General features: G+C 42.1%; 1 protein-coding gene across 1 annotated transcript; it reads left to right on the top strand.

Moving 5' to 3' along the window:
• Window positions 1–463: 463 nt before the first annotated feature.
• On the top strand, window positions 464–13,197 carry LOC116054408 (stonustoxin subunit beta-like). Its single transcript, XM_031305949.2, has 3 exons — window positions 464–591; window positions 10,717–12,186; window positions 12,307–13,197. The coding sequence occupies exons 1-3, from the start codon at window positions 501–503 to the stop codon at window positions 12,864–12,866; spliced, it is 2,121 nt and encodes a 706-aa protein (XP_031161809.1). The 5' UTR covers window positions 464–500; the 3' UTR covers window positions 12,867–13,197.
• The last annotated feature ends 12,050 nt before the right edge of the window (window positions 13,198–25,247 follow it).

Here is a 25,247-nt window from a genome sequence, read left to right as displayed (position 1 = left end):
CTTTCTCTAATTCCTCTTTGTCATGCTGTCTGTTGACATCAGGAAGGAAAGTCCCTGTTTGTAATAACACCTCAGAACCTGTTCATTAAAAAAAGGTGGTTGTCACATCTAGGGGACTTCACACGCAAAGGTGATCTGCCAAAGTGGAAAGATTCCAGGTGTGCAGGAGGCATGTCAGAGGGAGGGGTCACAGGTTTTCTGACAGTATATAAGAAATCTCACAGCATCCGATCATCACACTGGAAGCTCCAGTTGGAAGACACAGACACAACTCATCTGATCTACACAACTTCACCAGATGAGAACAACCTGACAACCGAACAACCGAGACAGAGGTTGAAAAACAGATATATTTAGACTTTTACTGAACTGTGTAAAATTGTCAGTGTCAGACTAGAGTCTACAGTGAATTGCTGTATTTCTGAGCATCATAGACCGTCAGTCTGTCTGACTCTATAAGTACTGAAGGCTGTGTTCACTTTTCTCAACAGGTTGGAGAAATGGCCTCAGATAATAAGACAGTTGCTGCCCTGGGTCGACCTTTCACCCTGGGAATGCTCTATGATGCTCGGAGAGATGAACTGATCGCAGGTAAGTGTTGACTACATTGAAAAATATTTCTAAATCTATCTATCACAGTTCTACTTAAAGGAACTCCGAAGTAATTTCATAAAGCAGTAAAACTATTTCAACCATAGGCATAGAAGACAACCCACTCCCCAAAAGAGATCAAAATAACCATTCAGCCCTAATCCTAACCCTATGAAAATAAGCAAATGCTTTGTAATTCTACTATGTAGTTGTGACCACTATTTGGTTGACTGTATTATGGATGCATGATACTTTTTGGTATTTTATCCTGCACAGGATATGAAAAATTTAATTGGAGCCATTTTTACAACATCCCTGGACTATGGTTGCCCTATTTTCTTGCCCTATTTTCTTATACTGCACTAACTTTTATTCTTGTATTTTATGTAAAGCACTTTGAGATACCTTGTTGCTGAAATGTTCAAATAAAGCTGCTTTGCCTATGAAATCTGACTCTGTTTGAGGATTGATTCCAAACGAGTAATGATAGTGTTTTTATAGTAAATTACGTTATGGTACTGCAGAAATCAGGTGTCAGTCTTGATAGTGTGTGCAGTCTTCCAACTCTTTGCATTAGAGCGGGGCTGAGCTTTGTCACCTGACGAAACACACACACACACACACACACACACACACACCCACACAGCAAAACAATCCCTTTTTTCCTCAGCGCCAGCTTTGCTTTCACACTGTTAACGTTCCAAAATACAGACATGTCCAGACATGCTGGCTTCAAACTTAATTTCAGCCCTGACACATAAACTCATCAACTAATGTTACTGTACAAAGCACCAGATACACAGTTTTGTTACAGTTTATTCATCCTCCAGTGTGTCGCGCACACACACACACACACACACACACACACACCAACAGTGGTGGTTTTTGGCATGGGCGAACCGGGCATCATGACTCATGGGGGGGCGGCACGAGAACTTAAAAAAAAAAAAATCCTCTAAGCGGTTTTCTACTGTATTATCTATCATTTCACCGTGTGGCCTACCTAGAGATTGGCATGGTTTTATGTCAGTTAGCCTAATAGCTGGTTTGATTTGCATTGAGAGATTATTTTATGGAAAGTACCCCATGCCAATCTCTAGGTATGGTGAAGGGTATGTGATGATGTGGGGGTATGGTGAAGGGTATGTGATGATGTGGGGGTATGGTGAAGGGTATGTGATGATGTGGGGGTATGGTGAAGGGTATGTGATGATGTGGGGGTATGATGAAGGGTATGTGATGATGTGGGGGTATGGTGAAGGGTATGTGATGATGTGGGGACCAAGGGAACTTTATCAGGATGCATAGTATCCTGGATCCATGAAATAACTGGCCTTTCAAAATAAAAGTCTGCCTGCCTCTATGGGAATTTAAGTTTACTGACTTTAGTTGCCAGCAGTTTAGACATTAATGGCTGTGTGTTGAGTTATTTTGAGGGGACAGCACATTTACACTGTTATACAAGCTGTACACTTAGTACTTTACATTGGAGCAAAGTGTAATTTCTTCAGTGTTGTCCCATTAAAAGATATAATGAAATATTTACAAAAATGTGTGGGGTGTACTCACTTTTGTGAGATAGATAGATAGATAGATAGATAGATAGATAGATAGATAGATAGATAGATAGATATATACTGAGCCGGCCCCTATAATATAACCACGCCCACATACTCAGACCACGCCCCCTTTCATAACATTTTAACCGTCTAAGGTAGAGTCTCGTGTGAGGTGTCATTGAACTCAGCAGAGAGTTCCTTCTTCATGGGTGATGTTTGGCCCGCCCCTTATGCTTAAGCCACGCCCCCTTTCATAACATTTGAACTGTTTAAGGTAGTCTTGTGTGAGGTATCTGTCACGGTTAGTCAGGAAAGGTTTGGACCCAAATGCAGTTTAGAAGGTTTATTAAATGAAAAAGTACTTACCAAAAATCCAGAAAGCAACAGGCAAAAACAAATTCCAGAAACGGCGAACAGGATCAAAAAACTGGAAATCAGAGACAAACGGTAGACTCCAGACACAAACACACTAACAGAACACACAGCAACAGAAAACAATGATCCGACACCGGACAAAGACAACACAGAGACTAAATAACCAGGTAACGAGGACTAACAAGGGACAGGTGACACTAGGCTGGGCAAACAGGTGAAACACATTAGGGCAATCACAAGGGAGGGAAAACTAAAGACAGGAAGTAAACTAGACAAGACAAGGGAGACAAGACGGACTTCAAAATAAAACAGGAAACAGAACTAAACAGAAAATCACAATCATGACAATATCATTGAACTCATAAGAGAGTTCCTTTTTAATTGGTGATGGTTTGACCCACCCCCTATAATTTAGCCACGCCCCTTTTCACAGCTAATGAACTGTATGACGTCGAGTCTTGTGTGAGGTATCATTGAACTCAGCAGGGTGTTCCCTTTTCATTGCTGACGATTTGCAGTGTCTGAGTGCCGCGCAAATGCACGGTCGCAAGGAGCAGCATCCGCCAGTAACCCCGACACGCGCAGAGGCGTGAGGGCCCATCCATCGCTGCTTGCAGCTTTAATAAGGGCCCGAGTGCCGACAGCGGCGAAGGCCCTATTGAAACTGAAGGAATTATTATTATTATTCTTTTTCCCGGTAAATGAATTGGCTTTTTGAGGGGCTTAACATATTCAAAAACTCACCAAATTTGGCGGTCGCATCAAGTCTGGTGAAAATTTACGTATTTTAAGGGTTTCGGGAATAGGCGCGCAAAAATGGCTCGCTAGCGCCCCCTACAAAGTTAAATAAATTTAGCCCCTGCAGTACATTTAACGTAGACTCACGAAACTTGGTACACATATGTATGTCAAGTCGCACACAAAACGTCATTGGAGCCATACCCTAAACCCAACAGGAAGTCCGCCATTTTGAATTGAATGTTCGAAATTAGTGCAATTTTGGCCATTTCCACGTCGTACTTTAACGAACTCCTCCTAGAGATTTCATCCGATCAACTTCAAATTCGGTCTGTGCCATCTTAAGACATTAAAGATGAAAAGTTGTTAAAAGAAAAACTTTTCGTCATAGGGCGTGGCCGTGGCGGGGCGGCCATTTTGTGCGTTTCGCCGCCGAAACAGGAAGTGGGTGTAACTCGAGTGTACATTGTCCGATTGGCTCGAAACTTTTCAGGATTCATAAGAGTCCAACCCTGAGGACAAATAAAGGCCGATATTTACTTATAGTCATAGCGCCCCCTAGTGGCAACAGGAAGTAGGCCTAAAAGTCAAGGTGCTATACTTTAACGAACTCCTCCTAGAGATTTCATCCGATGTACTTCAAACTTGGTCTCTATCATCCCAACACCTTAAAGATGAAAAGTTATTAAAAGAAAAACTTTTCGTCTGACGGTGTGGGCGTGGCGTGGCGGCCATTTTGAGTGTTGAGCGATGAACAAATAAATTGTTGTAACTTGAGTGTACGTTGTCGTATCTGCCCGAAAATTCTCACAATTGACAAGGGTCCAGGCCTGAGGACACCTACAGGCCATATTTGACTTTTGGTCATAGCGCCCCCCGCTGGAAACAGGAAATGTGCCTTATATGACAAACATTATCCGATTTACATGAAACTTAGAATGTATGGTCTACATGTGATAATGATCAGGCCACGCCCCCTTTCATAATATTTGTACCGTTTAAGGTAGAGTCTTGTGTGAGGTGTCATTGAACTCAGCAGAGAGTTGCTTCTTCATTGGTGATGGTTTGGCCCGCCCCCTATGCTTAAGCCACGCCCCCTTTCATGAATGCTGATCCATCTAAGGTAGAGTCTTGTGTGAGGTGTCATTGAACTCAGCAGAGAGTTGCTTCTTCATTGGTGATGGTTTGGCCCGCCCCCTATGCTTAAGCCACACCCCCTTTCATAACATTTGAACGATTTAAGGTTGACCATTGTGTGACGTATCAATGAAATCAGCAGAGAGTTCCTTCTTCATTGGTGATGGTTTGGCCCGCCCCCTATGCTTAAGCCACGCCCCCTTTCATAACATTTGAACCGTTTAAGGTAGGGTCTTGTGTGAGGTATCAATGAAATCAGCAGAGAGTTACTTCTTCATTGGTGATGGTTTGGCCTGCCCCCTATGTTCAAGCTACGCCCCCTTTCATAAATGCTGACCCATCTAAGGTAGAGTCTTGTGTGAGGTATCACTGAACGCAGCAGGGAGTTCCCTTTTCATTGGTGACGATTTGCGGTGTCTGAGTGCCACGCAAATGCACGGTCGCAAGGAGCGACCGGTGACCCCGACGCGCGCAGAGGAGCGAGGGCCCGTCCATCGCTGCTTGCAGCTTTAATTATTATTATTATTCTTTTTCCCGGCAAATGAATTGGCTTTTTGAGGGGCTTAACATATTCAAAAACTCACCAAATTTGGCGGTCGCATCAAGTCTGGTGAAAATTTACGTATTTTAAGGGTTTCGGGAATAGGCGCGCAAAAATGGCTCGCTAGCGCCCCCTACAAAGTAAAAAAAAATTGAGCCCCTGCAGTGCGTTTAACGTAGACTCACGAAACTTGGTACACATATGTATCATGTCAAGATGTACAAAAAACGTCATTGAAGCCATACCCTAAGCCCAACAGGAAGTCCGCCATTTTGATTTCAGAATGCGATGAACAAATAAATTGTTGTAACTTGAGTGTACGTTGTCGTATCTGCCCGAAAAAGCAGAGAGTTGCTTCTTCATTGGTGATGGTTTGGCCCGCCCCTTATGCTTAAGCCACGCCCCCTTTCATGAATGCTGATCCATCTAAGGTAGAGTCTTGTGTGAGGTGTCATTGAACTCAGCAGAGAGTTCCTTCTTCATTGGTGATCGTTTGGCCCGCCCCCTATGCTTAAGCCACGCCCCCTTTCATAACATTTGAACCGTTTAAGGTAGGGTCTTGTGTGAGGTGTCATTGAACTCAGCAGAGAGTTGCTTCTTCATTGGTGATGTTTGGCCCGCCCCCTATGGCTAAGCCACGCCCCCTTTCAACATTTGAACGATTTAAGGTTGACCATTGTGTGAGGTATCAATGAACTCAGCAGAGAGTTCCTTCTTCATTGGTGATGTTTTGGCCCGCCCCCTATGCTTAAGCCACGCCCCCTTTCATAACTTTTGAACCGATTAAGGTAGACCCTTGTGTGAGGTATCATTGAACTCAGCAGAGACTTCCTTTTAAATTGGTGATGGGTTGACCCGGCCCCTATAATTTAGCCACGCCCCTTTTTTATAACTGGTGACCCATTTAAGGAAGAGTCTTGTGTGAGGTGTCATTGAACTCAGCAGAGAGTTGCTTCTTCATTGGTGATGGTTTGGCCCGCCCCCTATGTTCAAGCCACGCCCCCTTTCATACATGCTGACCCATCTAAGGTAGAGTCTTGTGTGAGGTATCATTGAACGCAGCAGGGAGTTCCCTTTTCATTGGTGACGATTTGCGGTGTCTGAGTGCCACGCAAATGCATGGTCGCAAGGAGCGGCGACCGCCAGTGACCCCCACGCTCAGAGGAGCGAGGGCCCGTCCATCGCTGCTTGCAGCTTTAATTTAACTATTGCAATTACAACAGGAAACAACTTTTTAAGCACAATCTCCACCTGCAACATTTTCAAAAGACAATGAACACAATTCTGCACAAAATATGGCAGTATAAATAATCAGAATGTAAAATAAATATACACTTTAATATAGTAATTTTGCAAAATTATGCAATTTATTTATTTTATTTTTATTTTATGTTTTTTGGGGGGTGGGAGGGGCGCTCGAAGGGGGTCTTGCCCTGGGTGTAATTCAATGTAGAACTGCCCCTGCACACCAATGCTTTCAACACTTTCATTAGGGGTCCAAGCCCAAGTCTGGAAGAACCAGTGGTAGCAAAGCTACGCCGTTCGCACAGCACGGCTGTGGAGCCCTATTGGTTCCTTATTATTAGGGCCCGAGCAGTGAAACTGCAATGACCTATTGTTTTTGTAAGGATTATTATTATTTTTCCGAGTCCTTTGTCGTTTTTTTGAGGGGGTTAGAATGCTCGAAAACTCACAAAAATGTGCACACATGTCACAACTGGTGAAAATTGCAAGATTCAAAAAATTACACATATAAACTATAGCAGAAAAAAACGCGTTTGGCCCTTTAACTCCCAAACCGTACATCGCACATTCAAAAACATATATATTAGCGTTCCCTGGATCCAGCTGAATCTCCTGATATAGGCCACGCCCATTTCCGCCTAGACTTTAATGCGTGAAAAATCGAGATTTATCGAAAACCTACTTTGCCGAACTCCTCCTAGACCGTGCGACTGATCGGCACGAAACTTGGCAGGTAGCATCTCCAGACCGACCTGACAAAAATGTATCCAAACAATCTTTATAGGATAAAAATTGCGCATATTACGCACAAACAAATTTGTGTAGATAAGTATGAAAACACCAACTTTGCCATATCTTGACCAAAATAAATGCTATCAACAAAAAACGTAGGATTCTTGTTTGCCATGACTCTCTGGAGGTGCCCCACACATTCTAAAAAAAATGGCCACTAGGGGGCGCTACAAGTACATAAAGTTTATATCTCATGAACGGCTCATCCAATTTTTACAAAATTTGATGGGTACCATCTAGGGCCACTCCTGAGGCCAACCCTCCAGTGGGATACTGATTGATCAAAGTGGGCGTGGCCTATGGGACCCACATTTGGATCTACCACTTACACTAATGTGAACAACTTTAAATTTACAGGGTAGATGTACAATGGGTCTTGGACCTCACCTACCAAAAATTAAACATGTGGAACGCACATTACAAAGCATTACATCCACATGTTCCTTGAATTATGCTGAATCACATGATATAGGCCCTGCCCATTTCCAGAGGTTTTGCGCAATATCGCGCAATGGGCAAAACCAACTTTTTCAAACTCGGCCATGCAAGCGATCTGCCCGAAACCTGGTACATAGCATGTCCAGATGGACCTGACCAACAGTTATTAAAAGAGTTTTGCTACGTTAAAGTATGTGCATTTGATGACCAAACCATATCATATCATATCTCGGCCAAGAGATCATTGTTCAACATACCACTGCAATGCTCTCTACCAAATCTGCCAAAGATCGGCCATTAGGGGGCGCTATAATCAATTTTATTACATTATAATGAATTATTAACAAGTTTATTTGTTTTGAAAATAACTCAATGCATTTAAATGGGAAATTTGCAATTGCAATATCTCTGCCACAGTAAATGCCATCAACACAAAACTTGTGAATGCTTGTTCAACATGCCGCTCTGAGGCTCTGTACCAAATTTGGTAAAGATCGGCCATTAGGGGGTGCTTTAGTCAACGTAGACCAGTTTGGGCCCTTTTACCTCTTCTGAGGTCGAGCATATAGGTCATATACGACACCAAACGTCACTTCTGATTCATAACTTAATAACTTTATAATTATAACTAGTAGAAACATACAGCTTGGAGCTAAAAGCAAACAGTCGCCCCGTTCTGCTGATGTCTTTGTTGTCTTCCTAGCCCTTACAGAAGGTTTTGTATCCAGCCTAGAAGTCGTTTCGGGAAGTTTTTCGGGGTCTTTGTGCCATTAATCTATACTGTTACATCCAAGATTGATACACTGTATGTAAGAAATGTAAATAGTTTGTCCTTTATATGAGTTATAATGTTCAATATGTCTATTTTTGCACTAGATGACTCCAAATATATAGAACTGTTTTAGACAACACAAATGTTTGTGTGGCATTGGTGAGTATGTGTGTGGTATCAATATATATATATGTGAGATTCATGTTCCGTTATATTTATTCATTTGTCTTTATGGTCCTACAACCTTTTTAACATTCAAGTGACCTCACTGCAGCACAAATATTCTAATAGCCCAGTTTTTCCTGAAAAAAAAATATGTTCATAGATAGAAAAATGATGTAGGCCACGCCCATTTCCGCCTAGACTTTTATACACGAAAAATCGCGATATTTTTGTAAACCTACTTTTTCTAACTCCTCCTCGACCATGCAACCAATCTGCACGAAACTTGATAACTAGCATCTCCACACCGACCTGACAAAAAGTTATCAAAAGAATTTTTATCGGATAAAAATTGCGCAAGTCACACACGAACAAATTTGTGTAGTTAGCTACAAAATCACGAACTCTGCCACATCATGGCCAAAATAAATGCTATCATTGTGAAACTTTAGACACTTGTTTGCCATGACTCTTTGAGGCCTGTGTGGCCACTAGGTGGCGCCACAAGTACAAAAAGTTTATTTGTCTTGACAGGCTCATCCAATTTTTATGAAATTTTGAAGGTATCATCTAGGGCCACTCCTGAGGCCACGCCTACAGTGATGTACTGATGTGTCAAAGTCAGCGTGGCCTATGGGACCCAAGTTTGGATTCACCACTTACACTTATGTGAGCAACTTCAAATTTACAGTGTAGATGTACAATGGTTCATCGACGTCACATACCAAAAATTACACACATGGACCACTAGGTGGCGCTCTAGTGACGTAAACATGTTTTTACCTATAACCCACATTCCACATCCTACATTAGAAAACCTTACTTCCACGTCTTCCTTGAATCGAGCTAAATCTGATGATATAGGCCACAGCCATTTCCGCTAAGAGGTTTTTTTGCAATATCGTGCAATGCACGAAACAAACTTTTTCTATCTCCTCCTAGACCATGCGACCTTTTGGCACGGAACTTGGTATGTTGCATCTCCAGATGCACCTCACCTATTGATAAGTTGATAAGTTATCAAAAGAATTTTTCTACGTTAAACTATTCGCAATTTACAAGCAATTAATTTTCGTAGCTAGCCACAAAACACAAAACTTGGTGTTATTGTGCAACATCCCACTCCGAGCCTCTTTACCAAATGTGGTGTAAATGGGCCATTAGGGGGCGCTATAATGAACTTAGACGCGTTTTGGCAAATAAGTCAATGCATTTAAATGGGAAAAAACTTGCAATGGCAATATCTCTTTATATATATCTCGTTTTGGGTTTTCCTTTCGCGGGCTCCTTTTTTGTGGGCGTCTTAGTGTCTTCAAGAGCAACTTGCGCCATGTGGGACTGGCGCCGGGGAGGCTTGGACCCCATCATAACTGCTTGCAGTTCTAGTTACAATTAGTGTTGTTGTAACGTTACGTTGGGACATAAAAAACCTCCAAGGAATCACAACTCACGCTGTAGTTAGTTTAGTGTCTCAGCACAGGGACATTTAGCGGAGCGTGAAGCCCAAAGGCATACAGACAGAGTTGTAACTATGTTCTTATCATGCCTCGTCCTGGTGGCTCCACAGCCCCGTGTTCCCCGAGGATCCATGTTGGGAAAAAAAAAAGTTAACGTACTGTGAACTGCCGCCGGCAGGCAGCTCCTGCGCACCACCCATTGCGAGTCCACTGCAACGCTGCATTAAATCCACGTCCCACTCCATTGTCCGTTATCTACTTGTTCTAAACACTTTTCTGTGGGCCAGTATTCGGCATCTCTTGATAGAGCTCCAGCCAGCGCGTAGTGGGAGTTCTGTGAAGGTGGACAGTCCAGGCAGCAAGCCAGCGATCTGGGCAGGCAGTCACCGGCTGTCACGTCATACTGTGGAGCTTCTGAACTCCAAAACAGTCGGACTTAATTTGCAATTAGCCATCAATTTTCGTAAAACGGCCTATATTTGACCTCTACATAGTTGATTTGTCGCATAAAAAAGTGTCAGAAGTGAATTTCATAATGAAATTGCAGACGAACAATGTATAAAATATCTAAGATTTGCGTGACCTATGATGATTCACAAGACAAACTGGTCCCAGATCAGTGGCCTATGTAAATGTTGGGGCGTGAAAAAAGGTAGAAGGTAGAGCCAAATAAGGTACAGCCACCGAGTTGATGTCAACTTTTAGCTTTGTTGAGATTCGCCCGTTTTCAGCAGCAGTTTCAAATTGTGAGATTTTCATAGGAAAGGGATGTAAATGGGACTTTGAGATTCTCTGTATATCCTTTTTACCCACCAAACTGTCTAATTTAACTATAACAAGGTAAACTCGGTGTTGCATCAAAAAGACTTTCCTGCTTTAACAGATGACTGAGGTTTCTTATTTCTATAGGTTCGACATTGTGGGATGATACAACTCTACAAGGCAAGATAACTGAAATCTCTCAGCGCACCAGTGCTTTTGAAATTTCTACATCTGACGCCACTGAATCCAAGTGCACTCTGCTGGATGTTGAAGCTTCTGTGAAGGCCAGTTTCCTGTGTAGAATGATTGAAGTTGGAGGATCTGCCAACTACCTGAATGATAAGAAGAAATTCCACAATCAGAGCAGAGTGACGTGTCAGTACAAAGCTACCACCAACTTCAAGCAGTTAATGATTAAACAGCTAACCATGCAAACCCAACAGATGGATGCCATTAAGAATAGCTCAGCAACACATGTAGTCACAGGCATCCTTTATGGGGCAAATGCTTTCTTTGTGTTTGACAGTGAAAAGTTAGAGGCCAACAGTGTTCAGGAAATCCAAGGCAGAATGCGCGCTGCGATAACGATGATCCCCTATTTGGAATTTAAAAAAATAAAGGCGAAAGGTGAGCTTAAGCTGAATGATAAAGAAAAAGACCTGACCAAGAAATTATCCTGCAAATTCCACGGAGACTTAATTCTTGAAAGCAACCCTTCAACATTTGAAGATGCAGTGAAGACCTACGAGCAACTCCCACATCTACTGGGAGAAAAAGGAGAGAATGCTGTTCCAGTGAAGGTCTGGCTGATGCCGCTGAAGAATTTGGACCCTGAGGCTGCTGACCTGACGACAGAGATCAACAACGGACTAGTTCAGACGGTCCAGGATAATCTAGAAGGTTTAAGGGAAATAGAAATGAGATGCAACGATTCTCTAGAAGACAAAGTTGTAACACATTTTCCTTTGATTAAAGAAGAATTGAGCACTCTCCAAACATTGTGTGGTAATTATGCATCTAACTTCCAGCAGGCTTTGGCAACGAAACTTCTCTCCATCCGTAAATGTGAAGAAGATGAGAGCTCACTGAACCAACTCTTTGAAGAGAGAGACAAGTCACCATTCAGTCAGGAAAAACTAACCAAGTGGCTGGATCGTAAAGAGAGAGAAATCAACGTCATCAGATCCTGTGTAGATAACATGGAGGGAACAAAGATCGTCCAAAATCAGTCAGAGCTGGACAGAGAGGTTCTTGCTCCAGGCGTAGACAATGCTCTTTGCTTTGTTTTCACTTCAGTGGAAAGGGGTGATACCGACCTTGATGTAATGGCCGACCACTTGGGCGTTCAAAAATTAGGAAGTACCACTGAAGAGCCATGGTACTACTCAGATGAAGTTTTGAACAATATGAGAGAAAAAACCAAAGCTTTCCATAACGTTGCCAAAGCACAGAAGAACAACAGTCAATTCTATTTCCTCATAGCAACCATTGCAAACAAGAACTACACAGGAGCAACCATCTACCATTACAAGAATGGCATTCTGGTCAGTGAAGATGTTTCAAACCTTGAACTCCCTCCTGTGGAGACCATCACAGACAGAAGAGATCTGATCTTGTGTAAGTCTGTTTACATTTTTTTTCCAAGTCAAAAACATGCTGTGCTAATAACTCTCCTCCAGAAACCTGTTTGACCATCACAATAACTGATATCACATTTTGTTTTGGTCTCTCCATCAGATGCCTGTGATCTCAACTTGGACCCAAACACTATAAATGGCTCGCTCACGCTGTCTGAGGGAAACAAGAAGGCAAGATCTGGAGCAAAGCAGTCATATCCTGATCATCCAGAGAGGTTTGCTACACATCCTCAGGTGTTGTGCAAAGAGAGCTTATCTGGGCGACATTACTGGGAGGTGGAGTGGAGTCAGAGTTCTCTACAATCTGTTTATGTTGCCGTTGCATACAGTAAAATTGCCAGAAAATCGCACCATTTAAATGGCATGTTTGGATATAATGCCGTTTCGTGGACTTTAGGCCAGAAATCAAGTGTCCCCTCGCGCGTTATCAGAGCATTTCATAATGGCAAGATAGTGAAGCAATTTTTTTTTCCCTCTGACGGCTGTCGCATAGTTGGGGTGTATCTGGACTGGCCTGCTGGCACTCTGTCCTTCTACAATGTCTCCTCTAACACACTGAGGCACCTCTACACCTTTCACACCACATTCACTGAGCCTGTTTACCCAGGATTTTGGGTTTTTTACAAATCCAACTATGTGCACCTGCGTCCAGTTGAATAAGAGCAATGATGAAGACCTGTTAGACTCTTGGTCTGTAAATAGGGATATGAGATTACATTTTGTCTTGAACATGCTTCACACATTCAAACAATTCATTCAAACCCAGAGAGACCAGGAACATTGATGATTTAATCAAGAGGTGGCTTTATATGTGATTTTCTGTCAATGTGTTCATGTTGATTTGATGTGCAGCCTTTTTCTGAAACTGGTTAGTACTTCACAGATTGATAAAAAGTTTAAACTTTCATTTCTTGACAGATAACAGATATATTTTTAATAGTACATTTCTATTCTAATTCTTTATACTTAAAGATAAAGAGCTTATATTGATACACAAAATACACGATATTATCATATTGGTAATGGGATATAAAGTAGCTTAAGTGCCGTTTTGTTTTATTTAGCATTTAGTTTTTTTTTCGTTTTTTAAATAGTTATCTTTTTCAGAATACAAGAGGAATCATTAAGTTTGTCTGTTAAGTCTGTACCATAAAGGAGAATTTCAGCCAATTTTTACGTTAATCTTGATCGCTATAGCTATGCGAGTACTTTCGATAGAAAAACCCCCGACCCGAATCAGTGCAGGCAACACGGAGAAGCTGCAGCTACGTGTACAAGCGTCCACTGAGCTAAAACGGCAGTTGTCGGGGCAAGTTTTAGAGTGCCTTTGTGCCTCTTAAAAGACACAAAATGCAATTAATATGTCTGTGCCACATGAACAGGGCCCTTACGTGTCAACAAGATGCGTTTTCAACTCAGACATTGTTTAAATTCACCTACCCTGGTCCCTGTCTCGATCCTGCCGGTAGCTAGCTTGCCCTGCTAGCTGATAGCCGTTAGCCGTTAGCTGCTAGCTGCCGTCCGGTGAGTGTATTCAGACAGGCTTCTGTGATAATCATCCCAATAACAATCCACGGAGCAGCGGTAATGTGGCTATGTCCTCCAGTAGTAGCTGTTACCTTTTTGTTGGAAACACTGCTGATGTTTACAGAGATGAAGAAATGTCAGATTCCTGTGACACTGCAACACCTGTTGGATATGTTTACTCTCTTCTTGAGCAGAATATTCAATAAAGTGGAGACCTGACTTCACCATTGTGTGCTACTTTATTTCTTTAAAATTAAAAAGTTGACTGTGCTAAAGATTATAACCATTATTATTCATGACACACTCACATTTTTTAAAGGGATATTTCACCATTGGAAAGATGAATATATCTTTAAATTGGGTCATTTATGTAGTAGAATTGTGAAATTATTTTAGAAATTGGTGCCTTCTGGGCCGAGAAAAGCCAGAAAATGTGTTGCTTTTAGTGCCCTTTATTTAGAGAGTGTGGCCAAATCAAATCATGGACGCCATATTGGATATCAACGTCAGATGACTCTACAGTGTAACCCTATGGGCCGAATATGCTATCTTGAAATAAAACGCTTATTTTAAACATAAAAAGGCATATACATGTTATTATCAACATTTGTCAATATGTAAAAGGCCCTTACGGAAATATTCTAGTGTATATTTACGTTCTATATCGTAAATGGGCCTCAAACTAAATGTCTATTGTAGTGAGTGACCACGTCACCTAATAAGTCTCTGAGCAGTGTTTACCTTTTTAATGTCCGCTAGCATACAGGCTAACTATAGCTAGCTTTCTGTGTAACGTAACAAAAACCCACCCATCTCAGAGGAGCGAAACTCAATATTTCATTTAATAAAATTATGGTACAAAAGGAGCACTAACGCCACAGGTCTTATGTTGACAATGTGCACGCATATATAGGAAACTCTGAAGGTAGGCTAGGCTAACGCTGTTGCGCTAACGTTAGCAAATGTCGGCGTAGCGTTAGCTAGCTGTCTAAACTTGTAAAAAGCCGAACAACATCCCGGCCAAGCTGTGTTTCACTTTCCCTCCAATATTATTATGAACATAAAGACACCTGGACTCGGATGAGACCAAAAGCCATATGACTGTGGCAAGATCACAAGCATTTAACGCTAACATAAGGCTAACTTCAAACTTCATTCATTTCTAAAGCAGTGTTAGAACTTTTTTGACAGCATGGTACACATTAATGATGGTATTACTATATTTGTCCTATGTAATTTGTTATCATATTGAAGAGATGCATATATATATATATATTCTAACAAAAGGTTTCTCAGCTGTTTTTTGTAGTATTAGCTGTCCTTAATAACATACTAAAAGTTTACCAAAGTTTGACCACTATAAAGGTGTAATTCTCAAGATGGCGTCCAAGATGGGCCCTTAAAAAATCCTAAATCCTTCAATATTTGACCTAGCCAAGTAATCTTGGTGTCTAACCCCATGTTTTCTGGGTCTATGAAGCCATTGGACTTGTCTAATTTGCACTGACATGATTACTACTTATGGAATACATGATTTTGTGAGATTACTGTAAGGTTGTTTGGGGTGAACCAGAGATGTAAACGGTTTAGTCTATGTCATGTAACTCCTACTCAGTACCTATGTGTTTTTGGACACATACCCTTTTTTTGCTAAAACAGAGTTGACATTAAATGTAAAAGTTATTTAACCAGTACTGGGCAGGCCTTAGCTCTGACCTTGTCATCGAGCAGACATTGATGCGATCCTTGAAAAGCAGTGGAGGCTTGCTCCACCATCAAAGTTGCCCAAGATCGAACCATTGATCTTGCTTTGCTGTTCCAACGGTTCCTGATCATGTCGAAAACTGGATAGTTTTCACTGGAAGATGTAATGAGCTATGAGCTCTGCCCATTTCCTGCAGCCCTGTTCGAAGGCAAGGAAATCTTCTGTAAAGCCAACACGCCCCAACTAACACAGGCAGTCACTGAGTTCTCAAGAAAGAAATCTAACAAAATTATCCTGGATTCCATCCAGCAGCCAATAATGGAGTCAGCCTTCCTGATCAGTTTGTTCAGTCTGTGTCGCTGGCTCCGATGCTGCTGCCCCAGCAGATGGCAGAGGAGAACAGAGCGCTGGCCACAACAGACTGGTAGAACATCTCCACCATACAGCTGGTCACAACAGACTGGTACAACATCTCCAACATTCTGCTGCACACGTTGAAGGATCTCAGCTTCCTGAGGAAAAAGAGTCTGCTCATCCCCTTCTTGTAAACAGCAGTGCTGTTGATTTTCCAGTTCAGCCTGTTGTCGATGTTGACACCCAGGTATCTGTACTCCTCAACCATGTCCACATCTCCACCCAGAACGCAAAGGGGCTGCGGAGCCGTTCCGTTCCTCCTGAAGTCAATCGCCATCTCCCTGGTCTTATCCACATTCAGCAGCAGGTGGTTCTTACCAGACCACTCCACAAAGTTGTCCACCAGCTTTAATGTTTGATAAAAGTGGTATGTAGGTATAATAATACCAGTGTAGAATAGTCCCACCTAGGAGTGATTCATTGATTAATGTGGTAGAAGTCAAGTCCCCAGGAAACAGTTAGTCAGTGTGAATAAACACACAAATAGTTTAGGAATGCAAGAAACTTTCAGCACTTTTATTAAAACTGCCATCAACTAATGAAAACTTTTCTTACCTGCCGTTCTTCTCTGGAAGATACACTTACACACACACACACACAGACACACACACACACACACACACACACACACACACACAGCATTTCAGTTTGTTCTTTTTTTTGTTAATGTAATTCAGGTCCGTTGTCGTTCTGATGTCAGAAAGTGAGATGGTGCAGAACAAAGAGAGCTTTTTTTCTATTGGTGAGTTTTTTTGTAGTTTAATAGTTTTCTGAGAGCTTTTTTCTCACAGAAACACACGACATTGACATTCACTACTCTTTTTTGATTGTGTGTAAGTGTGTGTGTGTGGACCCGTGTGTGTGTGTGTGTGTGTGTGTGTGCGTGTGTGTGTGGATCCGTGCGTGTGTGTGTGTGTGTGTGTGTGTGTGTGTGCATGTGTGTGTGTGGATCCGTGCGTGTGTGTGTGTGTGTGTGTGTGTGTGTGTGCATGTGTGTGTGTGTCTGTCAGACAGTTGACTTCTCTGTTAGCTTCAACCAAACTTAAGACAATGGATAACCCTACCAAGCCTGGAGGATGGACTGAGACAATGGATATACCTGAGAGAATTCAGAACATTTGTGATCTGGTGAGTTTCAATCTGCCTTCATTTTTCACAACCTGCACACACATACACACACACACACACACACACACACACACACACACAAGTCTCTGGTCTGCATTTCAGTCTGGATTTACATCATATTTTGTTTCATGCATACACAGGTGAAGCCCCAAGTGGAAAAAGAGTCAGGACATAAGTATGCGATATACACAGCACTTTAATACGTTGCTGAGAATGTGCATGGCAAAACCTACATCATCAAGTTAAATAATATTGTAATATTTGAAGAGAGAAATGTGTCTTTGTATAATATGTAAGGGATAATGTAGAGTGAGATGCCGGGGTTGTATTCACTATAAAAACCTCTTCACTCTACATTATCCTGCTTATTACATGGCTTCTTACCAAATAAATTAATAATTTGACACAAAATATTGATTTAGCTTCGCTAAAGAAAATAGTCCTTTCCGTCTCTACGGTTGGAAACCTGCGTCCATAGCAACGTAAACTGTGTAGCTGTAGCTGATGATGAATGCATTTGTTAATACGTATAATTTTCCTCTTTTTTGTGCAGGTTCTTGTTGGAGAAGAGGAATGCATCCATCTCATGGTCTATATACCTTCAGATCTGCCCCCAGAGCTGAAGGGTGTAGAGCAGCACAAAACCAGAGAAGATCCCCTCGTCCCATTTTAGAAACTGATAAAACAAGCTGTTTCTACAGTGAAATACTTACAGGCTGCAGTCTCATATTAAAATGTTCTGCTGAGTTATTCTGAAATGTATTAACTCTTACAGATGAAGTTATTTGGGGGAATGCACTAACTGCTAAATAAACAATAAAGATTAAAGCATTAAAACAATCTCTATTTTTGTTGTAGTTCATATGCAGCATGTTGTCTTTTGTGGAAGAAATGGTTATAAATAAATGTATTTTCTCCTTAGTTTACACAAACCTTAGCAGACATTTATTAACCTTTTGAATACCAGGAAGACTTAGTCAGTTAGTTGACGGGTGTCCTCAAACATCAGAGAACACACACAGATGCACATACACACACACACACACACACACACACACACACACACACACACACACACAAAGACACACACACACACCCCTCCCCTCTCTCTCTTATCTCTGAATAATGTGTGCATAAAGACACGTCAGCCTCTGTCATTTTAGACTCGTGTAAAGAACATTGATTACTGGATAGAGAGCTGATGGTGCAAAGTTTCCTCTGATGATGAGATAAAGAAGTCATGTTTGATAAGAACAGAAAAAGAGCAGCTGCTGATTAAGGTTGTCATGGCGATCTGACAGCTACATCCTACGTGGAGGTATCAGCCTGGTCGTCTACAGAGAAGCTATTGCGCTAATCTGGAATAAAGTCAACAGAGTAGAATCTGAATGAAGTAATATCATATTCATGTTTATATATATAGACAATATACTGGGCATTAGTTTTAGCTAGGGTAGTATTCAACTTTCAAATCACATTAATACTTTTTGAAACATTCAACCTTCTTTGAGGCTTTTAAAAAAAGCCCTTCTGACATTTTTGTGTTTTGGATAAAATGTTCAGACTCAGAGTCGGTGATTCAAGGGACTGAGTGAGAAGCAGTAGATGCTAATTTATTTTTACTTTGCTATACCATCCACAGTTTTAACGCTCATACATTTATTTTAAATTAAAATGTAGGGAATGTTGTGTCCTTTCTGACGATATGAACAGAGCCAAAGGTTTAAGTCCGGTGAACTCCATGGTTGCATGTCTGCCATGTCCACCAACTGCCACACTGCCTCCTGTATTAAATCATACAAGAAATAGCAGGAGGACAAGAGAAACAGGCCCTCTTTGAACAGCTACTGTCCTCACATTTCTTACACAACACACACCATAATTGCACAGTATGATCAGCAGGGTGTCATGATATCTGTCACAGTTTTAAACATTAAGCGATAGGAGTTAGGGGGTTTTGAGCTAGAAGCAGGACTATCTAAGGTGCTCTAGAGTCTCGTCTCTGTGAAAACAGCTCTTGGCGTTATTATGAGTCAGTCAGTTGGTCAATTAGTTCATCATGACATCATGTTAAGCTGCAGACACACTGACCAGATGGCCGACCATTGGCAGATAAGGCAGTTGGACTGATCAGTCTCCCCAAATTGGTCAAAAAAATGCCTCAGAACACACCGAAGAGATGAGACGTAATACGTCTCCATAACAGCAGGCGGCGCTAATCTGTTTTGTCACCCAAAAATGAAAACCAGCAGCTGATTGGACGAACGCGTCACGTGGGTCTGGCTGCTCCCGAATTTCAAAGCCGACCATAATGGCGACTCATTCAGAATACGATCTCATATTTTACTAAAATAGTTCACCGAAACGTGTTTCTGAAAACATTTTAAGAGAGAAATAGGCCGTGCAGTTGCTGAATCTGTCTTCATTTCAGATCAACAAAGGTCAGTTTGAAAGATTTTCGTCAGATTTTGAGAGACTCTAGTCACGCTCATCCCGCTCCCCGTTTCCTGGTTAGCTCTCCACCAATCAGATGGGTCATTTGAGTCCGACTGCCGGCAGTGCCCGCCCCGCTGATTATACATGTCAAATTGGCCAAAATGAAGGCCAACGGCCCCTCGGACGGACGACGGCACGGAACACACCGAACAGACTCGAGTCACCGACCTCGCTAGACTGTCCAACGGCTTGGTGTGTCAGCGCCTTTAGCTGACAGATAACGTAAGTTATGACTATAACTATGGATCTATGAGACCAAACGATGGCTGTCACCATCTCTTGTCGCTCAGAACGGGCTGAGGCGTTCCAGGTAAGAGGAAGAGGCATGGCCACCTGGATGCTCTTATGGACGGCGGCCAAGCCTCCTAAGGTCAGTCACATGACTTTGTTGATATAATGTCTCGAGGATAGGTTGAAGGATTGCATCATTCACGGTAAGACCGTGGTGACGGTCTGAGTGAGGTCGAAATAGATCACCTCTTCTTCTTTCTTCCTCTCCTCTCCTCATCCTCTCATTTTCTTCTCCTCCTGTGGCAGTACGTGTTGCTAAAGTGATTTGCGCACTGAAGGAGTAGAGGAGGGAGGGGGAGACTGTATGTTTGACAGGTCAAAAATATACATTTAATGATGATTATACCTCTGAAGTTCATTCTTTAATTCAAAAACCGTGAGTCCAAACGGCAAAAATGTTATCACAAGAAAAGGGAAACCGTCTGCATCCTTCCAGATATTTCTTTTCATAGTTTCTATCTGCAGTTGGTATGAACAGAGCCAAAAGTTTAAGTCTGGTGGATTCCATGGTTACATGTCGAACGCCGCCTTCCCACTGGCACTTGAAATCAGCTCCGTAATACGCAATACGTCCCCAGCGGACGTCGTACTACACCGTTGAAAAGCGTCGGCAAGACTAGAACGACTGATTCTGTCAGTGTCTGAATGTACGATTCTCTATGACCTCTCTGATGAGGCTGATAGAGATATAAACAGAAAGGCTGCTGCGTTGAGAAAAGCTGCCCAGGACGTTGACATGTCAGGTCGGTTAAATGTGATATAGCGGTATAATGTCAATAGTTCGATGTCTGTTGCTAGCTAACCAATTAGCATTAGCAGGTGTGTTTATCAGCACCATAGCAATGCTAACTTTATGCTGGAATTGTTGGATAGGAACCGTCCGTAGGCTGTCGCAAGAGTTAAGTTTTTTGAAAGCACCCGGATGATTAACTGACACGATTTTTTCCGCACTGCACTCATTCGGACCCATCCACATGCGGTCTGCGAAACTCACACAGACACAGACACACACAGACAGAGACACACACACACACACACACAGACATACACACACACTAGACACACAGACACAGACACACACACACACACACACACAGACAGACACACACTTCCGCTGGAATTGTCGGATAGGAACCATCCGTAGCCTGTTGCAAGAGTTAAGTTTTTTGAAAGCATCCGGATGACCAACTGACACGATTTTTTCCGCACTGCACTCGTTCGGACCCATCCGCATGCGGTCTGCGAATCTCCATAGGAAATGAATGACTTCTGGTCATTTCGCAGCTGTATCGGAGCTGATTTCAAGTGCCAGTGGGAAGGTGGCGTGAGACCGAAGTGTGTGAGAGAGAGAAAATAAAATGGTTGAGTAAAGGCCATCATCACCACAGATATATACTTAATATCATACACACACACACAGACACACACATACACACACACACACACACACACACAGACACAAACACACAGACACACACACACACACACACACACACACACACACAGACACAAACACACAGACACACACACAGACACAGACACACACAGACATACAGACACACTGACACACACACACACACACACACACACACACACAGACTCACACACACTCCCCTCTTATCGCTGTTTTTTTCCTCTCTTCTCTGAATAATGTGTGTATGAAGTCCCGTCAGCCTCTGTGGTTTTAGACTTGTGTAAAGGACATTGATTACTGGATAGAGAGCTGATGCTGCAAAGTTTCCTCTGGTAATGAGATAAAGAAGTCGTGTTTGTTATGAGCTTTGACTTATGAGCTGAGTGGTGTCAGTGTTTGTCGACCTCGGAGCAGAATGGCTGCAGTCACAGAGCTCTCCTTCCTGCTGATTGCTCTCATCAACAACATCCACGCACAAGAACCGATCATCGTCCAGGAGGAATGGACCAATTACACCTTCAACCTCCCCGAGAACACCAACTCCTGCCTGATCTCCAGATCTGTTGGTGAGGAGAAGCTTGTCCTGTGGAACACCTCTGACCTCTGGTCCAACAGCTCCTCGGTACCTGGACACCTGAAACAACGACTTGTGACCACGGTGAAAACTTCTTCTTACACCATCCTCAACCTGACCCATTCAGACTCCGGCCCGTACCGAGAGGAGTGTTGGACTGAGCGCAACGTGACGCATGAGAACAACATCACTATTACTGTTTGTACTACTTCAATAGGTGGGAGACTTTTTGCAGCGAGACTTGGAGAAACAGTGGCCGTCACATGTCGGGGAGCAGCTGATAATCTGGATATCCAGTGGCTCAAACGGGACTCTAGATATGAGCAAGAAACATGGAGCAGAGTTTTTGGAGACAATACGACATCAGTGATGGACAATGCTAGAGGAAGATACCAAGTGGTGACAAACACATCAGCTCTTCTTGTTTCCAACATCACAACAACAGACCTTACATGGTACAACTGTCTGATGATGAACCAACAGCAGTGTGTTAGCAGTCACACTGTGAAGTTGGTACCGTATGAGAGAATCTACCGCTCAGTGGGAGAGGCCGCTGTGTTGCCGTGCACTATCGCTGACTCCGCTGATGACCAGCTGCCACGTTGGAGGAAGTATAATCCAAAAACACGCTCTAACACTGACCTAGAACTACACAACCAGACTGTTCCTTCAGTAGACCAAAACTACTCGCTGGTGTTTTCATCTCTAATGTTAAATCACTCAGGTTGGTACGACTGTGAAGTCTCTATCAGAGAGCAAGAGTATTATCTGGTGGTGTGCCCCAAATTTGCCCCCCCTGCTGTAGAGCTCTTCTCAGAGGGAGAAGAAGTCAATCTCAGATGCATGATGCATGATTGGGGAAAGGGTAAGGGGCATGGTTGGTTTATCAAGTCCAACCGAACAGAGGGGAGAATCTTTAATGTAGAGTCTAATCAGAGAATGAGCAGAGTGAGCTGGTACCGTGATAATGGGAGCCTGGTTATCGCTAATGTCTCAGTGGGAGACGCAGGGGAGTACTGGTGTGCAGTTATTGACCCATATTTTCAGTGTGAGTCAACAGTCAGAACTGTGTTAGTGTACATGGAGCCCTTTGGGATTTACTCGGAGGAGAAAAATATTTGATTTTGAAATCTTTAACTTGCATGCTTTTATTTTGAAAGCGCAACACAGCGTCTTGTCACCGGCCCGCCCCCTCAACGGCTCAGACTGTTTGGGAAGCGGGGGTCTGAAGCTGGCGACAGGTCGTCAGAGGTTAAGATGAAAAGACAGCAGCAGCTCAGTTTAAGTGATTTCTTTCTCATGGGGAAGAAAAGAAAGAAAGGAAATGTGAGTTGGTAATAATTTTGTCCAGGAGGATAATTATATTTTCTGTCTAACGTTAGACTTGTTGATGTTAAGCTGATGTTGTGATTCAACATCTAACTAGTACACTCTTGCTAGGTAAACGTTGTTACTATTGGCGAAAATATGGCGGACTTTCCAGTAATGTAATCGACAAAAACGATTTGACACTAAAAACAGTATTTAAGATGATTGTAAAAGAACATGATTTTTCTATTAACTTAACCCATGTAACTTGAAAACGAGCAACGTTACACATCTCCCACATCTAGAAAGGAGTTAGTCTGTCTGTGTGTTTTTCGCTTGTTCATGACATTCCTATCAGTATTTTTCTATACCTTATCCATCTCCACTGCTTTCATATTAGAGATCAGATGAAGTTCAGCTGGAAACTAACAGTGGTGAGGGAGATGCAGGGAGAGCCAGCACTGCAGAGCTGCAGGTAGGTGGTATATGAAGGGTGAGGTGATTTTAGTTTGTTGATCATGAGAGGAAGGTTTGAACATGATAAGAAGTGAACACGGTTTAACTTAAACAATAATATAACAAACATGATTTTAATATTGCACTAGCTTTCCCATCAGGATTTTTCTATACCTTATCCATCTCCACTGCTTTCATATTAGATATCAGATGAAGTTAGCTGGAAACTAACTAAAGTGGTGACACTGGTGAGGGTGATGTAGGGAGAGCCAGCACTGCAGAGCTGCAGGTAGGTGTTCTACATTTGTGGCTGCAAATGACATCGGGAAAACGCATTTTGGCTCTTTTGCCTAGGCCAGTGTTTTTCAACCTTTTGTGTGCCACGGCACATGTTTGGCACTGAAAAAAATCACAGTACGCAAATTATTGAATGCAGGACTGTACAGTGCTATCCAACTTTTATTTGTGACAGAAAACTACATAGGAATTGATGTTTATCAGTTCATTACATCCATTCTAATGTCTTTTTCGTTTACCTTTACCTTCGTACACCAGTTAATTAGTGGAAATGTGGAAGGATATCACACTTGAGAGTAAAAACAAGTTGGTTTATATGTTAAAATTCTTGATGCTGTTTTTGCCTTTCACCTTAACCTTTGCATGTATCTGTGTCTGTTCATTGAGGCATACGATACAACTAAGAAAAGAAAATGTATTCAGAAAATTTGAATTCAAATGTTGATCAATATATGTTATTTATTAATCTACAAAACTGGATGATTAGGCCTGCAATTAAAGAATTGATTTGATATTTATCAGTTAATTACTGCCATTCAAAATGTGTTTTCCTTTATCTTTACAAATGTATCTTTTTAGTAGAATAAAGTATGTTGGTGAATGTTTTGCAGTGTAGTTAATTTATGACATATTTCTGTTCAAACCATTAACGGATCTGTCAGATTTCCGATATGTGTCCCCTCCAATGTTAAACTCATTCCTACGCCCCTGCGTCTGTATAATAAACATTATTAATAAACAATCAAACTTGTTCTGATTGTGATTTCTGATTTACACATAATTCTGATTATTATAATCAACATATCTCTGGGTCTGTAAAATGTTTCTTATGTTAACTTTCAGTAAGTAAAGTTGATTTCTAGAGCACATTTAAACACACATTAATCTGACCAAAGTGCTGAATAAAAAAACATTAAAATGTGAATATCAAAACTCAAAAAGAAGATCCCAACGCCAACAACAAGCAGCAGTTCCCAAACCCAGAATGATGACATGATGAGACCAGATAGAGAGATTAGAGAGTTATAATGGGTCTTTATCCCAGATATAAAAACAGAAATGGATGGAGACCATCTGATATGTGAAGGCAGCAGCTTCCATCGTCGTGGAGCAGCAGCTGGAAAGGCTCTGTCCCATATTTGGCAGTTTGCAGATGATCTGTATCTGTGTTTTATTATAAAGTTAATGAAATAAAAGGTGTTGTACTTTGTCTCAGCTACAGCTCTGAGTCTCTCCCTCTGCTCCCGTTTCACTCACTACTGAGTCTCACTTTATGTCCCGCCCACAACACTATCTGGTTGGTAGATTTTAGACGAGTATCAGCCAATCAGCACTCACCATGACATGCAGCAGCCTCAAGCAGAAGCGTCTCACTCCGGGCGAGTCCCCCTAAATCTAGAGCGCTCCTTTAACGAGTCATTTAGGAAACTC

Source organism: Sander lucioperca, chromosome 2 (assembly GCF_008315115.2).
Source record: "Sander lucioperca isolate FBNREF2018 chromosome 2, SLUC_FBN_1.2, whole genome shotgun sequence".
NCBI classification, from domain to species: Eukaryota; Metazoa; Chordata; class Actinopteri; order Perciformes; family Percidae; genus Sander; species Sander lucioperca.
The sequence above is the reverse complement of the archived record's forward strand: the minus strand, read 5'-3'. Positions and strand labels throughout refer to the sequence as shown.

Bases quoted from the DNA above. Each gene is read 5' to 3' on its own strand.
- LOC116054408 (XM_031305949.2), top strand. From the start codon at position 501: ATGGCCTCAGATAATAAGACAGTTGCTGCCCTGGGTCGACCTTTCACC. The intron at 592-10,716 runs GTAAGTGTTGAC...TTATTTCTATAG, and splicing joins GAGAGATGAACTGATCGCAG to GTTCGACATTGTGGGATGAT. The intron at 12,187-12,306 runs GTAAGTCTGTTT...TCTCTCCATCAG, and splicing joins CAGAAGAGATCTGATCTTGT to ATGCCTGTGATCTCAACTTG.